We start from the raw sequence: 17,295 nt of genomic DNA, 5'->3' as shown, positions 1-17,295 counted from the left end.
AAATATCACTAATTTTCTACTCAATTATCATGGTAAAAATGAGCAAGTAGAGTTCGTGCCAGGCCAGTGAACTTTTTTCCTTGTCTAGTTGTAAGGCTAATGCACATGCGCTGAATGCATCAAAAGTGTTTGTTTACAGCAGGGGTCGGCAACCTTTCAGAAGTAGTGTGCCGAGGCGTGTTACCGCAAGCGGTTCCTCTGCGCCCACCCGTTACTTGCTGCAGCCCTCCCCAGGGCACCGCCGCCTCCCACGGGCGCGCCGCGGCTCCGCTTCTCCTCCCTCCCAGGGTTACTGTGCCAATCAGCTGTTTGGTGTGGCGGGCCTGGGGGGAGGAGGGGTGGGGCTGGGGCGTGCATGTGGGGGGAGGCAGAGGAGGCGGAGCAGAGGTGGACTGGGGCAGGGGGACCGCAGCGGGTGGGGAGGGTGCAGAGGAACCGCTCCCCGCCCCAGCTCACCTCCGCTATGCTGCCTTCTCCTCCCATGAGCACGCCACTCAGCTCCGTTTCTCCTCCCTCCCAGGCTTCCCACACCAAACAGCTGATGAGGAAAGTCCTTTGTAGGGAAACAAACATCCAGACATGTCTCATATCAAACCCTGGAAACCAGTTAGAAACAATGCTGCTTTTGAATAAACATTAGGGGCATCCACATGAATTAATAAAGATTCTGTTGTAATTTCTTTATATGAGGTTTTCAAAATATATTTTACAAATGTTAACTAAGGTACACACAGATATGAAGTAGGTAGGGCATATATGGAACACTTCAGCCACTTCTGTAGTGGAATGCAGCAGCTATTTAACATCATATATGCTACACAGCAATTTAGAAGAGGAATTTGAATACCTTGAAATTCCATAGGCGATGTCAGTAGACTGATTCTGTGAGTTAGTTTGGACAGCACACTGGGATTTCTTCATAAAGAACTCTGAGTGCTTCAGTGACCACAAGTTCTCAATCTCAGTTTTACCTTTTTTTAAAAGATGAAAGACCCTTAATGTAAACTGGGAAAGCAGTGGGTGTGTTATTCCTTGACTTTAGCAAAGCTTTTGATACAGTCTCCCACAGTATTCTTGCCAGCAAGCTAAAGTAGTATGTGCTGGATGAATGGACTATAAGGTGGATAGAAAGCTGGCTAGATCATCAGGCTCAGCAGGTAGTGGTCAATGGTTCCATGTCTAGTTGGCAGCCGGTATCAAGCGGAGTGCTGCAAGGGTTGGTCCTGGGGCCGGTTTTGTTCAATATCTTCATTAATGATCTGGAGGATGGCGTGGACTGCACTCTCAACAAGTTTTCAGATGACACTAAACTGGGAGGAGTGGTAGATATGCTGGAGGATAGGGATAGGGTACAGAGTGACCTAGACAAATTAGAGGATTGGGCCAAAAGAAACCTGATGAGGTTCAAGAAGGACAAGTGCGGAGTCCTGTACTTAGGACAGAAGAATCCCACGCACTGTTACAGACTAGGGACCAAATGGCTAGGCAGCAGTTCTGCAGAAAAGGACGTAGGGGTTACAGTGAACGAGAAGCTGGATATGAGTCAACAGTGTGCCCTTGTTGCCACTATAAGTAGGGGCATTGCCAGCAGATCGAGGGACGTGATCATTCCCCTCTATTTGACATTGGTGCGGCCTCATCTGGAGTACTGTCTGGTTTTGGGCCCCACACTACAAGAAGGATGTGGAAAAATTGGAAAGAGACCAGTGGAGGGCAACAAAAATGATTAGAGGGCTGGAACACATGACTTATGAGGAGAGGCTGAGAGAACGGATTGTTTAGTCTGCAGAAGAGAAGAATGAGGGGGGATTTGATAGCTGCTTTCAACTACCTGAAAGGGGGTTCCAAAGAAGATGGATCTAGACTGCTCTCAGTGGTACCAGATGACAGAACAAGGAGTAATGGTCTCAGGTTGCAGTGGGGGGAGTGTAACAGGTCCTCTGCCCACCCTTCTTCCTGGAGCCCACTGGCAGCCCCAATAAAACAGAGGCGCCTCTAGTTCTTCGGCACCCGTAGCTTTATTTACACCAGGTTCTCCCACCACCAGTGATATACTATATACAGCTTGCAGGCCTTACAATATCCTCTTCCGCACAGAGTCTGCCCTCAGCCTGAAGACTGACCTTCCCCTGGCCATTCCCCCTTCTTCTGGCTGCCAGCCAGCCTTTATAGCCCTTGAACCCTCAGGCGCAGCCAGTTCTAAAGGCCAGGCACCAGACTTCTCCCCAGCCCCAATCTATTTCCCCTGATATAGGCTGGCTGAGCCCTGCTACAGGGAGGTCTAGGTTGGATATTAGGAAAAACTTTTTCACTTGGAGGCTGGTGAAGCACTGGAATGGGTTACCTATGGAGATGGTGGCGCCTCCTTCCTTAGAGGTTTTTAAGGTCAGGCTTGACAAAGCCCTGGCTGGGATGATTTAGTTGGGAATTGGTCCTGCTTTGAGCTGGGGGTTGGACTAGGTGACCTCCTGAGGTCCCTTCCAACCCTGATATTCTGTGATTCTGTTAATTTAAGGCTTCACGTGCCAGTAATAAATGTTAATGTTTTTTAGAAGGTCTCTCTATAAGTCTATATATTATATAACCAAACTACTGTTATATGCAAAGTAAACAAGGTTTTCCAAATGTTTCAGAAGCTTTATTTAAAATTAAATTAAAATGCAGATTTTATCAGTTTAGTGTGATCCTTGCCCTTGCTTTTCCTTGCTGAGTTTTCCAATGTCTGGTGACACATATTTGGGTACTTTAAGCTGCACACAGGCTTCTGAGTGATCAGTTGATAACAGGCTGGCAGGAGGTCAGCAGCTGGAACCCCAGATTGGCAGCTGAGGTGAGTGGAGCTGGCGGCTGGTAGGGCTGAGCAGGGCCGAGGCCTGGACCCTGTCTGGCAGGGGGCCTGTGCTGGAACTTCAACCGGAAGCAAGGGGAGTGGGGCTGCGGCGGGGACCCCGGCTGGCAAGGGGCCAGTAGCCGGAACCCCAGAGCAGTGACTGAGCAGCTCAGCCCGCTGCTGCTCTGGGGTTCCTGCCAGCCGGGGTCTCAGCCCGGGGTTCCTTCCCCCAGGCCAGCAGCGGGCGCTGAGTGGGACCGGTGGCGGGACCCCAGCTAGCAAGGGGCCAGCAGCCAGAACCCCATAGTGGCGGTGGCGGGCTGAGCGGCTCAACCCACCCCCGCTCTGGGGTTTCGGCCGCTGGCTCCTGCCAGCCGGGGTCTCAGCCCGCTGCCGGCCTGGGGTTCGTTCAGGTTGCTGTAGGTTGGGTTCGTTCAGGTTGCTGTAGGTTGCCAACCCCTGGTTTACAGTATAAACAAGGGCTTGTTCCCATCTTGTGTCTTGTAAAATGTGGAAGCTTAAATTTATTTGTACTTGGGGATCCTCATAAAAATCCCAGTGGTGCTAAAAAGTGGAGGTAACTATAGTTCCAGTACTGCTCTTGATGCTAGTAAGGGGATCCATGTTGATTCTTCAGGGGTTAAGGGAAGCTATGGCTGGGCCAGTCCTTTAAAAAACCAAACTGCTCAACTGAAGGAATCCGTAACTTGCTCAAGATACATTATCATGTAGACTCTTTGTGCTAGAAGCAAAGGCTGTATACTCTTGGAATGCCTGAAATCTTTTATTAGTACTCACTAGTCAACAAGTGTCTATACCTTGAAATAATATCTTTTTTACTTTAATCTTGCTTCCCCCCTCTCCGCCCCACTTTGATTTTGACTTGATTTTCATCACCAGTATTTTAATTGCTAGTGATGTATAGTTGGTATCATTGTATAGCTGTTAGAATGGCTGAAGTCTTGGTTTCTCTTTCTAGCTATGCTCTAGATAGTGACCTCTAAAATCAGGTAGGATAGATAAAGACACACTTTAAAGGCCTGAATATCTTGTTTTATCTAGTGAAACAGGGTACAACACACTGCACAGAAGGGTTTATCTATGCTTTGAGCTGGGATGTGATTCCCAGCTTGAGGAGACATATACTCATGCTAGCTGTGATTGAGTGTAGCTGCTGCAGCTCAAGTGGCAGGATAGGCTAATCACCCCAAATATGTGCCTCACATCTTGGATGGGCATATACTCAGGGCAACTAGCCCATCCTGCCGCTTGCACTGCTATGGCTACATTCTGTTTTTTGTGCACTAGTCCAATGAGAGCTTAGTGCAAGTACATTGTCTTGAACTGGGAATCACAACTCAAACTTGAAATGTAATCATACCCTTGGTGCACACACTTTAAGGACCAATCAGATCTTCAGTGCACTGACATTGGATCGGTGATCAGAAAAACAACTTTGATCACTGGTATTTATGGCTATACTTGATCAGACCAATGGTTCATCTAGCCCAGTATGCTGCATTCGGACAATGACCGGTGCCAGATGCTTCAGAGCGAATGAACAAAACAGGGCAATTATCAAGGGATCCATCCCCTCTCGTCCAGTCCTAGCTTCTGGCAGTCAGATTTAAGGACACCCAGAGCATGGCCGCTGATGAACCTATCCTCCACAAAGTTATCTAATTCTCTTTTGAACCCAGTTATACGTTTAACCTTCTCAACATCCCCTGGCAACAGCTTTCGCAGATTGACTGTGTTGCATGAAGACATATTTCCTTATGTTTGTTTTAAATCTGCTCTCTATTTCATTTGTTGATACCTGGTTCTTGTGTTATGTGATGGGATAAATAACACTTTCTCCACACCACTTATGATTTTTATAGACCTATTTATGGTGCCCGGATGTCCTGTTTTTAAAGGGACAGTCCCATATTTAAGCCCTCCTGCAGGTGTCCTGACTTTTCCTTAAAAACAGGCAAATTGTCCCGTATTTTCTGTCTCTCCTCACTCCATAACTACTGCCAGTGGTGAGTGGGAGGGTCAAGCGGCCAACAATGGGGGGGCGGAGGGGGGTGTGCAAAGCTGGTGGCGGGGCGAAGATGCAGCGTATGGGGCCAGCCACTCTCCCCGCTGATCTGCCAGCGCAGCCCCTGCTGCATGTCGGCTCTCAGCCAGCAGGGCCCCGCCCCGTTTCTGGTGGTGGATGGTTACATGTTGCCTCTGTTGCCACGCATTGGTATTGGCGCTTTACATTCTCCCCCTCTCTCTGTTTTGCCCCCAGCCCCACTACTCCTCTGTATTTCCCCCCAACAGAGTGCGTCCCACTCCCAGTGCTGTGCGGAGAACCAGCCCTGGTCAGAGCTCTCAGCTCACCAACAGCTTGGCCAGCAGTCTCCTTCCTTCCCCCACTGCCTCTGACTGGGCTGCTACCCCAGGAAAGCCCAAGACCCTCCGGTCCAGGGCGCTGGCCAGGAGGAGCCAAGCCCTGCATGTGCCAAAGCCCCACACAGCACTGGCATGGGGGAGCCTCTCCGCCCCTCAGCTAAGCTCCGGAGTGGCAGGGGGAAAGCGATTTCCAGCCTGTTCATGCCCCGAACCTGCAGGCTCCACAGCAGACTTTGTTGCCTTCTCTGTATTTTTTCCAATTCTAACATATGTAATTTTCAAATGGGGCAACTGGAATTGCATGCAGTATTCAAGGTGTGGACATACCATGGATGTGTACAGTGCCATTATCGTGTTTTCTGTCGTATTATCTATCCCTTTCCTAGGGGTTCCTAACATTCTGTAAGCTTTTTTAACGGCCGCTGCACATTGAACAGATGTTATCGGAGAGCGATCTACGATGATATTTGTGTTTAAGATGTACTGTACACATCTAACCTAATGATAGAATTGCTGTCCTCTATACCAGCAGCATAATCAAAGATACTTTTGTGTGGGAAACCGTGGTTTTGAGGCTTTGATGCTATGTATGGACAAAGATCCTTTTATTCTAGAACGTCAGCATGAAATAGTTCCTGAAACATTTCTGAAATAGTACAAGCAGTAAGGTGTCTTTCACTCCTGAACTATTATGGCCAAAGAGATTGCATAGTAGCTAGTACTCTTCTACTTGAGTAGTTTGTTATATGCAACTTTCTCTTCTCATCTATTTGCCCCGAGCTTTGAGCTTATTAGGCCTTATGGCTATTTGGGTGGCATGTGTAGGTCAGCATTATTATTAAACTAAAGTTATAGCCAGAAAATACTTATGCAGGTGTTTGCATCGGGTAAGGGTGGTGGTGAAAAATTAGCTAGACTGAGGCACTTTTTGATGAGTCTCTGAACATGCTGCACCATATAAAGTAGAAGCATGTGAAGAATTAATGGTTACAAGAATAGAGCTGATGAATACATTTCCTGTGTATCAAAGCATAAAATGTTCTGCAGGTGAGCCTTTCTAAATACCATCTGTTAATGGGGGTGGTAGAGGGTTAAGGAGAGCTGGCTTCTTCTCCCCCCTCCCAGAAGGCTGAAGGCATGAAGATGGTTAATACCCTTCCAAATGACTTAAAGAATTGCCCTACCAAAACTATAAGCATTCAGCAGATTTGTCCAAAGAAAATTAGGGACAGATCTCAGAAGATTTTGAAATCTAGTCACATGAATATAACATAGGATTATGAGCGTTCCAGAACATGGATTGTCTGCATTATGTTTTTACAGGGCTAAGCACATCATTGAAACAATGTAACTTTATTTCTGGCTTCAGTAAAACCTGGTTATTATGCACTTTGCTAATTTATATACACAAGTGGCAATCTCTCCCAGCTAGATCAATAGCACGGTTCTGTTAACCTTAACACTCCTCCCTTTATTTGGAGACAGTTGACTTTTCTCATTTTACAGATGGGAAACCCTGAGGTACAGAGGTTGACTTACCCCAGGTCTCTTTGGAAGACTCTGGCATCATTGGTTCAGTCACTCTTCCGTCCCTTACTCTAGTCACTAGGCAGTGTTCCTGCCAAATCTGTGGCTATCTACACTACTGCTGGATCGACACACTGGCAGTGGATGCACCGGGGATTGATTTAGCTGGTCTAGTGAAGACCCACTAAATTGACTGCAGAGCACTCTCCATTTAACCTCGGTACTCCACCTGGAACGAGAAGAGTAAAGTAAGTCGACGGGAGAGTGTCTCCTGTCAACCCAGTGCAGTGTAGACACCACAGTAAGTTGACCTAAGCTACGTCGACTCCAGCTATGATGTTCACATAGCTGGAGTTGCGTAACTTAGGTCGATGTACCAGAGTAGTACAGTATAGACATACCACAAAAGAACTGTGTTACCGGCTAAGAGAAAAGGGTCTCTACGAATTCATATGCAGCACTTACCTGATTTTCTTCTTACTATTTTGAATAATTTCAAGAATAAGTTAGGAGAATTTAACAGTTTATGGTGAAGATTATGGGAAAATAGTCTGGCATACTAAATGCTAATTTCTTCATGTATTCCAATATTTTTTACATTCACAATGTGCAGGTGGTCTGAAAATTATTTTTATTTGGATTTAGATCCCTTTGCTCTGCTTTCTCGTCTCTGTTCCCATTTAAGCTGTGGTTTCTGCTTTCACTGTCTTGCATCTTGTTGCATTGAATCAGGTATACAATGAGGGAGGGAGGGGCTCAGCCCTCCCAGCCCCTGACTGGAGCTGGAAATTTAGCCCAGTTGCTCCTCCATCCTGACAGAGGAGCAGCCAGGTCAAATTTGAGTGGTGCTGAGACTTTGTGTGCCAAGTTGCAATGCCCCTTAGTCATATTTGGACCGGCTGCCCCCCTCTCAAAATGGAAGAGCAGCTGGACCAAATTTTGAGTAGTGTTGCAACCCCATGCACCTGCTTGGCCCCCACCTTTGCAGTACTTTTGGCACCCATGGGCACCAGGCAACACCAGCTCCCAGGGAAGAACTGGAGCAAGGGGGGTCTAGGAACCTCAGGTCCCCAGGAGGGTCGCAGAATTGGATCTGGGCTTTTGGTTCTTCTGAGGAAGCAGGAAGAGGGTGGGGTTTGGTACTTCCAGAACTACCTGACCTCTAGTAGAGATGGTGCTCTTCAGGCTCACGGACCGCCTCTCTGGGTAAGAGGTTGGGCTGGGCTTGGAGTGCAGAGATCATGGCACTGGGTGCAGAGGGGAGAGCTCGGAGCTTCAGTGTGGGGGAAAATGTGGAGCTGGTTGTGGGCAACAGGAAGGGAGTGTCTGGTTATGAGTGCAGGGGGGGAAAGTGTAGGTCTGGGTGGAGAGGCAAGGGTGGGGTCAGGGAAGTGTGTGGGGCTGGGTGCAGGGGGAGAAAGCTTGGAGATAGGAGCAGGATGGGAGGGACTGCTCTGGGACCCCTACTTAAGGGATGGCACCTGAGTGTTAAATGGTATGAGCTCTCTACCCAAGCCACTGTGGATTAGTTCTCTTGATTCCTTGGTGCATACTGGCCTCCCCCTCTTTCTGTTTCATCAAATGTAGCCACTCATGAGATTTTTACCCACTTACATGGTACCTAAAAGGAGGTGGGGCGCACATTGCTCATGCTGCAGTCAATTTGTTACCTCTCACATCTGCAGTGATTTGAGTTTGCTAAAGCTTTCTGACTCTGTTCCTTTCATTTAATCCTTAATCCATTTTGGCAGCACTCCCTTTGTTTCTCTTATACTCAGTAACCTAATCTCAGGTGTAGTGACAAAAGTTTATGTGCAACCCAGATTGCTTTTGGACCCCGGCTTCCCCTTTGTGTCTCACTTTGGTAACACTGCTCTACAGGCAAAATGCTTCTGAAATAAATGTAGTCAAACTTTACTAATTCTGGGTCACTGAGAACGAAAATGATGCTTAAAATTGTTGATTGGCTCTAGTTTTCAAGATATGCTATTGGGTCAGTATATACGACCCTTGACTTGGGAATAGCGGAGGATAAGTGAGTTATAAAGGGAAGGGATCTCAATTTAAACCAGAAATGACTAAAATACGTCTTTGACTGGATCTATGAATAAATCTATGACTGGGTTTGGACAGTACTTGCTTTTTAGGCAAAACAATGAATGATGCAATCTGAAGCTGGTATTGCGTCATACATGATATTAATTGCATCATGTTATTCCTAGAAGTCATGGATGATGCAATCATAATGAAGCTTACATCACTCTGCTGAACAAATTGCCCTATATCAGCTCTAGAAATCATACAGTGTCGTGCTCTCTTATTTGTCAGTGTTTGATTTTGCAAAGGGACACATTTCTGTTTAGCCAAAGTGAGCAGAGATGCCTCGTACTTGTGTGAACAGTGCAGATAACTTCTGCTATGTTTGTGGTGAAGTGACTTTTGCATCACAAAAGCGCAGTATAACCACTATGGTTAAGAAAGCCTATCACCTTTATTTTGGCTGCAAAATTGGAGATCAGGACAAGAGGTGGGCCCCACACATATGCTGCAACACTTGTGCAACAAATCTTCGCCAGTGGTTGAACAGGAAAAGGAAATCTATGCCTTTTGCAGTGCCAGTGATTTGGAGAGAGCCAACAGATCATACCAGCAATTGTTACTTCTGCATGGTGCCTCCAGTTGGGAAAGGTGTGTCAAAGAAGAAAAAGTGGACTGTGCATTATCCAAATATTCCATCAGGTATACGCCCAGTACCCCATGGAGAAGGACTGCTGGTTCCTGATGCACCAGAATCATTCTCATTTGAGTCAGACGAGGAAGAGGATGAAACTTCTGGTCCTGAACCATCAATGTCACAGGACCCACATTTTCTCCCATCCTCCTCCTCTGAACCACACCTCATAACACAAGGTGAACTGAATGACCTTGTCAGGGATTTGGAACTACCCAAGAGTAAGGCAGAGCTCTTGGGCCCCAGACTACAGCAGTGGAATCTCCTAGCAGGTGATGTTAGGGTTTCCATGTTCCGTGACCGTCAAAAGGATCTTGTCCCATTCTTCTTCATGGAAGGTGATCTTGTAGCCTGCAACAACATCGATGGTGTGATGGCAGCCCTCAACATCGTTCACGATCCAGATGAGTGGAGACTGTTCATTGATTCATTGAAGACGAGTCTTAAAGCTGTTTTACTGCATAATGGCAATGTTTTGCCATCGATTCCAGTTGGTCATGCAGTCCATATGAAGGAAACCTATGACAACATGAAACAACTTTTGAGGTGCATAAACTATGACCAACATCAGTGGCAGCTTTGTGGCGATTTGAAGATTGTTGCTCTCTTGCTTGGTCTGCAGACTGGATACACAAAGTACTGCTGTTTTCTCTGCGAATAGGATAGTCGTGCAAGAGATTCCCACTACATCAAGAAAGATTGGCCACTCTGACAGTCATTGGAGCCTGGGAGGAAAAGTGTTCAGCATCCACCACTTGTTGAATCAAGGAAGATTTTGTTACCACTCTTACACATCAAGCTGGGTCTGATGAAGAACTTTGTCAAGGCCATTGACAAAACACAAGCAGCTTTCAAGTACCTCCGTGGAAAATTTCCAAGGTTAAGTGAAGCTACGATAAAGGAAGGTGTCTTTGTTGGTCCTCAGATTCGTGAACTTCTTCAAGATGATGCATTTGACCATGCACTGTGTGGCAAGGAAAAGACGGCATGGAAAGCCTTCCAGTTAGTGGCAATAAATTTTCTCTGAAACAACAAGGCAGACAACTACAGGTTGTTGGTGGAAAACCTCCTCAAGGCATACAAAAGCCTTGGTTGCAACATGTCACTAAAGATACATATTTTGCACTCTCATGTAGATTTTTTTTCCACCAAACTGCGGAGCAGTGAGCGACGAGCACGGCGAGCGATTTCACCAGGACATTGCAACAATGGAGAAACGCTATCAGGGCAAATGGAGCCCATCAATGCTTGCAGACTATTGCTGGACAGTGACAAGAGATGCTCCATTTAATGAATACAAGAGACAAGCCAAGAAGCTCCGAGTAGACACTGAATAGGACTAAACTATGTACATAATAGTTCTTTGCCTTTTGTTTCATAATAAATTTTAGTTATATAACCCTTTTGCTGATTTTTAAAGTGTTACATAAACAGGACAGGTGAAATATTATCATGTAAAGCAACCATAGACACATGAAAAGACCTAGGTTTACAATTTGATTAAAACTCTATCTATACAATATACATAGACATAAAATGTAAAAACTTAAATATCTTAGAAACGGTAGCCAATCAGTTATTTTAATTGTCATATTTGAATTCAGCACATCAAAATACATAATAAATATCACATTTTATCTCTGAAGCAGACGACTTCTCAAATTGTAGACCAGTGTAATTTAAACACTAGACTTCCAGCAAGTCTTATCTTTCATGAATCAACATGAGGAGTGGCACGTGTCATAGAGACTGTCTCCTCTGTTCAGTATATTTTTTTTTTTTTACTGATTTTTCCCCCCTTTTACCTGTCTTCCATTAACTGTCCCACATTCTTCTTACATAGGTAGTAATATTTTTATAATCCTTCTTCCACCCTGCTCGAATCCTCCCCCTTATCCTTTCCCCATTTAATATAACTCTTCAATCTGGCTGCCTTCAAGTTGTTCTGTTCTAGCACTGTGACCAAATACACCTGTTTTGCCAGGTATGTAGTCATTTCACTATTTATTTGTTCATACTGGTCAACTTACCCACAGTTATGCTCATTGCCAACTTCCTCTGAGTGTTCTCCAAACCACAGCCCTTTAGAACATTACACCTGTTCTGGTTTCTCCCAGATCCTCTTTCTGAAAGGATTATCAGTTTTGTACACACCCAAGGTTATGCCTCCTATATTCGTTTGCTGCTTGATTCTGCTTAACAATGAACCTTTTTCTTAATCCCTCTTATCAACTGAAGTTGTTTACCAGTGTTCCTATAATACTGTACTTTACCATACGTGCCTATGCCTTCATACTGCCTTCCCAGCCTCATTTGTTAAACTTTATGCTTTGGTACAGAATCCCTTTTGGGCTAGCTTTTTGGAAATAGACTGGACTTTTTCTTATCCTCCCTTTCATTTCCTAATATTTTCCCTCCCTGGAAGCAACTGAAATACAGTGCACTATCTCCAGCCAGGAGAATGGCTAAGTGACTTCATAAAATTGCTGCCCATGTCCAGCAGTTTGTAGTAGTATCTGCTGATTTAGAGTGAATATTTTATAGCATGTTAGAAGCAGAAATAATAGTGTCTTGGCTAATTGAGCTTGACTATTACACTATTGAGGGCCCTAATAATATCTAGCAGTTGTAACATCTGTAACACTACTTCAAAATATTCTGCAAAAATCAGGGAGATTTTTTTATTTTTTCATGTTGAAAATAAAGGAAATTATCTCGTCTCCCTCTCTTCTCTTTATCCTGTAGTTCTATAGTGGTCTTGCTCTTAAGATGTTGAGTTATTTGGAACCATTTTCAGCTTTTGCTTGCAAGTGTTTATATTTGTGAGAGAGGAGACATATATTGGAGTAAAACTTAGCCCTCAATGCAGCAATCTAACACAACTAAATCAAAATTTGTTGGACCAAGAAATTTGATCTCTGCAAAATATTTTGCTAATTTAGATCTCAGAAATCTGTCTGACTTTTGATGTAGTGATGTCACTGAACACTCTTTTAAAAGCAAAGTGAGCAAAGAATGGAATGTAACTCTTCCTCTCTGCAGCAACATGTTGTGTTTTGGAACAATCACCACCAGTAATATTTGATCTGTTACAGAAAGAAAAAATTGTCTCTGATATGCATCTGTCTGCTGCTCAGATTGAACTGGGACAGAGCATCTCCATTTGTACACTTCCCCCTCCTCCCCCCCAAAAAAAGTAGACTGAGGTTTTGATGACTACTCATGAAAGAAACCATCTACAAGCTGAAGCTTTTTATTAAACCAGTCCCTGTGAAGGTTTTTGTTCATAGAAAATGCATGCATGAGAAAATTGTTTTTTAATGGAAACTAGGAAATATCACTTTTCCCCTTCTTGACTCTGGTAAGGATAAGGCAAGCAACTGTCATATAAATCTCCAAATCAGTCTTTAGGAGCTGTGAAAAGTGGATTCTACAGTGTGAAGGCTGTGCACTTTCACTGAGTTGAATCCTAAGATTCTGTCTACCCACTGAGTTATGTAATGCCTTAGCATAGCTGTCCAGAGTTTTAATTGCCAAAAACTTTACAGTTCTTATAAATTATGGTTTGACTTTAAAAAAACAAAACAAAAACCCCCAAAAAAACGGAAGTTGAACTTCAGTGCAAACAAATCATTTGAAGTTAAAAGGAGTACATGAAAAATATTTAAGAAAGACCATATATTGGAATAGCAGGTCATTATTAATGTTGATTGGTCAGAACTATGTGGGAAGCATAGACATTACTCTACTTGCAGGCACATCATATTTACAAAATTAAATTAGTTTCATGACTGAAATAAATAAGACTACATTTAAAAAAAAGTTATTTGCAATTCAAGTTTTCAGGCTAAGATTCAGGGAAGGCCGGGTAGCAGTGTTAGGTGAACATACTGGCTTTTTTAATCTAAAGAATCAGTGAATCTTTCTCTGAAGAAATGTACTCTACTGCAGGCAAAACTTTAAGTGTAAGACAATTAGTAACTGAAAAATCCAATGGCAAGAATGTATATTAGAACCAATTCACACTGGGGGCCTAATTCTCCACTCTGGAACACTGGTTTTATGCCATGTAATTCCTTTTAAGTCAATATGTTTTCTCTGAACCGTTTTATTTTTGAATTGTTCATATTTGTTCTCATAACTTTTTTTTTTCAGTTTGTCATCCTACTTCAGTGATCCTGGCGATTCTTTTCTTAATTGCCTCATTAGCAATGTGAATCTGAGGTGCCATAAATCAGTGGAGTACCCCCAGTTTTACTACAGGTGCTGTGTGTCTTTGCAGCCTTCCACTTAGTGCTAATGTATTCCTAGAGCTTGCATATTTTCCCCTCTAATTATAACGCTTATGGAAAAGTGCATAGTGGAGGGCACTGAGTATTGAAGTCCTTAGCTGCAGAATAGGTATAGCATAGGCAGCAGTGGTGCAAGTTTCCCCACACTGCCATGGCAAACCTGTCCTGGAAGGGCTACAGGTGAGAAGATAATTCATTCTGAAGGTCATTTAATCCTTGGCCTCTTTGCCAAGACTGCCAAAAAGAGGCTGGTTTTATTGGGATTCTTCATATGAATCTCCTTTCCATTATCAGTCTGACTGAGGGCACCACTTTCAATTCACCTAGATCTCCAAAGAGCCTTAGGATTAGTAACAGCCTTTAGTAGTTACTGATCACGATTTGATTTGAACTAGTGACCTAGAAATGAAGGGACAAATTTTCAAAAGACCTCAGGTTTGACTTAAATCCCAAAATAAAGTGGCCAGATTTTCAGAAATGCTCTGCGTCCTGCCACTCTTGGTCATCTCTAGGTCACTAGTTAAAATGTAGCCCAGATGGGTAGCTACTACATATTTTTAATAATGCTAAAGCTCTTTGGTGACCTACACGAATTGTCGAGTGATGGTTGGTTAGGTTAGATTTTTTTTTTATTTTGATTTTTTGGTCAGGTTCCTAATGGACAAGTAACTATATACAAAAAAATTCCACAATGATAAACCTTTTTGGTAGTCTTGGAAAAGAGGCCAAGGATTGAATGGGCCATAGAGACTGAATTATCCATTCTCCACCTCCATAGGGATTCTTGCACCCTTGTTCTCAAGGGAGTTGCTGTATGCTGATCACTTTTGAAAACCTGGTTGGCATCATGTACAGGTCTAGATAGAATCTGAGCTCTCTTGAAAATCTGCTCCGAAAAGCACTGCCAGTTCTCTGAGCCACCCAGTCGTCTTTGCAGCGCTGTTTTGGTAGCAAACATACATCCTCACATTGGGCAGTCATTCTCTTTCACCTGAAAATGGTAAACAGATTATCAATGTACTCTTTGAATTATTCAGATGTTTTAAAATATATGATCCTTTCTTTCTGAAAGGAAAACAAGGCAGGATTGGCTGCTTGAGATGTAGCAAGTTCCGCTAAAGCCAGACCCAAAATTTTTAAAATCTCTTGCACCCATTCCATTTTAGGGCTGCCATTCAAGGCTCCATTAACAAGTCTTTGTAAAGAGGGCTCAAGCTTCATAGTTTAGGCCTTGTCTACACTACCACTGTACAGCTGTGACTTTCTCTCTCAGGTGTGAACCTCCCCTCCCCTGAGCGCTGCAAGTTTCAGCGCTGTAAAGTGGCCGTATAGATAGTGCTCCAGCGCTGGGAACCATGCTGATAGCTACTCTCCTCATGGGGTGTTTTTTTTACAGCACTGGGAGAGCTTTAGTCTTTTGTCTGTATGCGTCCATCACCGGAAAATGTGTAGGGGGTGCAGGGAGGAGAACGGAGTTGCTGTAGTGGACTTGAAGATTTCTGTACTGATTCATGGCAAAGCGTTGCCATTGGACTTAACAAAATATCAGTTCAGCCAAGGTGACAGGCGCACAAGCTTCCTTGATAAATGAGCTCAAAAGTGGTCTTATTTCACAGGTGCCTACAGTTCTCATTTAATGGCAGGTGAGCCCAAAATAAACACAGAGCAAAGCTGGTTAACCTGTATCCAGGACGTTTTAAAAATAAATAGAAGGGAAAGAAAAATGGCTGCAGACCAGTCTGTTCTTGCAGACTCTAGTCTGAAATCCAGCTATGCTGTGTACACATACCAAAGACCATAAACTCTGAGAAATAGCAGTCCTTCACATGAACTTCACAATTAATCTTGTAAGACTTAATTATAACTGAAGTTTAAACTCTCTCTCTCTTTGGCTACTTTGAAACAGTTTTAGAAAGCTCAGCCTATTCCCGGTGCACTTTATCTATCTTTTAAATTTAGTTTTAGAACATGCTCATTTTATATCACTTTCACACATGTATACATTTCTCTCCTCTGTCTGAGAGCTAGACCTCATGTCCAATTTTTTTTGCAGCTTCTGTTCAATGGAGGCGCTCCTACCAGTCAGCCATGCGTAAGGACAAGTAATGGAGGCAAGTGCTAAATGTTTTTTTACACTTCTGAGCTATTTTTGCCAACTGCTCAATTTGAGCAGCTTTACTTCCCAAAGCTATTATGAAATAACTGTCCAATTGAATGAATATTTGAACGCGTTTTGAGATGTAATAAGGAAGGTGTTGTAAAGTGCTCAGTCAAGTCTTTGACAATGTATATGGATTTATTACAAAATTAATTTGATGTGTTGCCACCTTTCTTCTCAAATTAACCAGATTTGCAGACTTTTGAGATACTGAAAGGGTTTGTACTTAATTTCCTCCCAAAGGGACAATGTGAAGATTGTTAGGTGAAAAATTTGCCATACTTTAGATAAGACAAGATCTACAATATAGATGTTAAGTGTTATGGATAGAAATGGGTGATCGCAGCAAACAACACTTGTGAATGTTCAGTCAAATAAAATGCAGTGATTAATCGTGCTGGTATTTATAGTCTTTCATTTGTGAGTGTTTGGGAGAGCAAGTTTTTATTCCTTCCTGGAACGTGAAGGCTAGTCACAAATAAATGGTTGTAAGAACACTAGTCACGCTTGAAGTGCATGTCTTAACCATTTTTAAAAGGACTCTTTGCCCAACAGTAGGTTCATTAAACAAAAATACAAAGTTAGGCAGATAACTTGCAAACAGAAAAAGGGACTTCCTTATGTTTGCCACTAAGTAACCAGGAACAAGTCAAGGCATTTTAGTAATCCAGTCATAAGTGCACATAGAGAATACTTTTAGTGACCAGTTTGCAAACAGACTGTGTGCAAACAAGCTTTATTCATCAAACTGTTTTCAAATATAAAAAGGTTAAAATCATCTATTTGTGGTTAGTTTGTAAACAGAAAAAGGGCTACATTAGTCAGATAAGTGATTTTCACCAAATAATTAATGCACCTCGAGTTACGGGTGTTTTAACTGATCAACAAAGCTACCAGCATAAGCTATTAAATGTGCTATAGCAGGAGACGATAATGTATTATTTAGCAAATAAGTTGGCCATTTTTGTTCTTAATTGCAATTCAACAAGGACTGCCTGAATAATGAATTTTGGGAATTCTTAAAGTAAATATGGAGGTATGGGTCATATGTCAAGTTATACTTTTAGTATGCCAAACAGTTTTGGGGGCTCTCTTGTTAACCACGAGATTTGTTCACTGAACCATTTTGCCTGTTGAATGAAATGGAAAATGTTTCCTAATTTTCTTTTCTTCCAAAATTCAGCCTGAATGGAGGCCTAGATTTGGACTGGGCCAGCTGCAGGAGGGTTCCCCCGCGGAGGCTGGGCTGCTGCAGGGGTCACCCGCTGCTGACTTCAGCAGAGGTTACTGAGCATGCTGAGTTCGTGTGAGCATGCTCAGTACACCCTATATAGCAAATTCAGTCAGATAGCGGTTTTTCACACTACAGGGT

The 17,295-nt window shown here is 43.5% G+C and overlaps 1 protein-coding gene across 6 annotated transcripts in view; it reads left to right on the top strand.

The window, feature by feature from the left end:
- TMCC1 (transmembrane and coiled-coil domain family 1) overlaps positions 1–17,295 on the top strand; it is a 198,283-nt gene that overhangs the window by 25,249 nt on the left and 155,739 nt on the right. For all 6 annotated transcript variants that reach the window (XM_045024691.1, XM_045024683.1, XM_045024692.1 and 3 more), the window contains one exon: positions 15,819–15,876. In XM_045024691.1, coding sequence (XP_044880626.1) covers positions 15,871–15,876 — 6 coding nt within the window. In that variant the 5' untranslated portion in view covers positions 15,819–15,870. The remainder of the gene's footprint in view (positions 1–15,818; positions 15,877–17,295) is intronic.

Source organism: Mauremys mutica, chromosome 7 (assembly GCF_020497125.1).
Source record: "Mauremys mutica isolate MM-2020 ecotype Southern chromosome 7, ASM2049712v1, whole genome shotgun sequence".
NCBI classification, from domain to species: domain Eukaryota; kingdom Metazoa; phylum Chordata; order Testudines; family Geoemydidae; genus Mauremys; species Mauremys mutica.
This window is presented reverse-complemented; position numbering and strand designations above follow the sequence as displayed.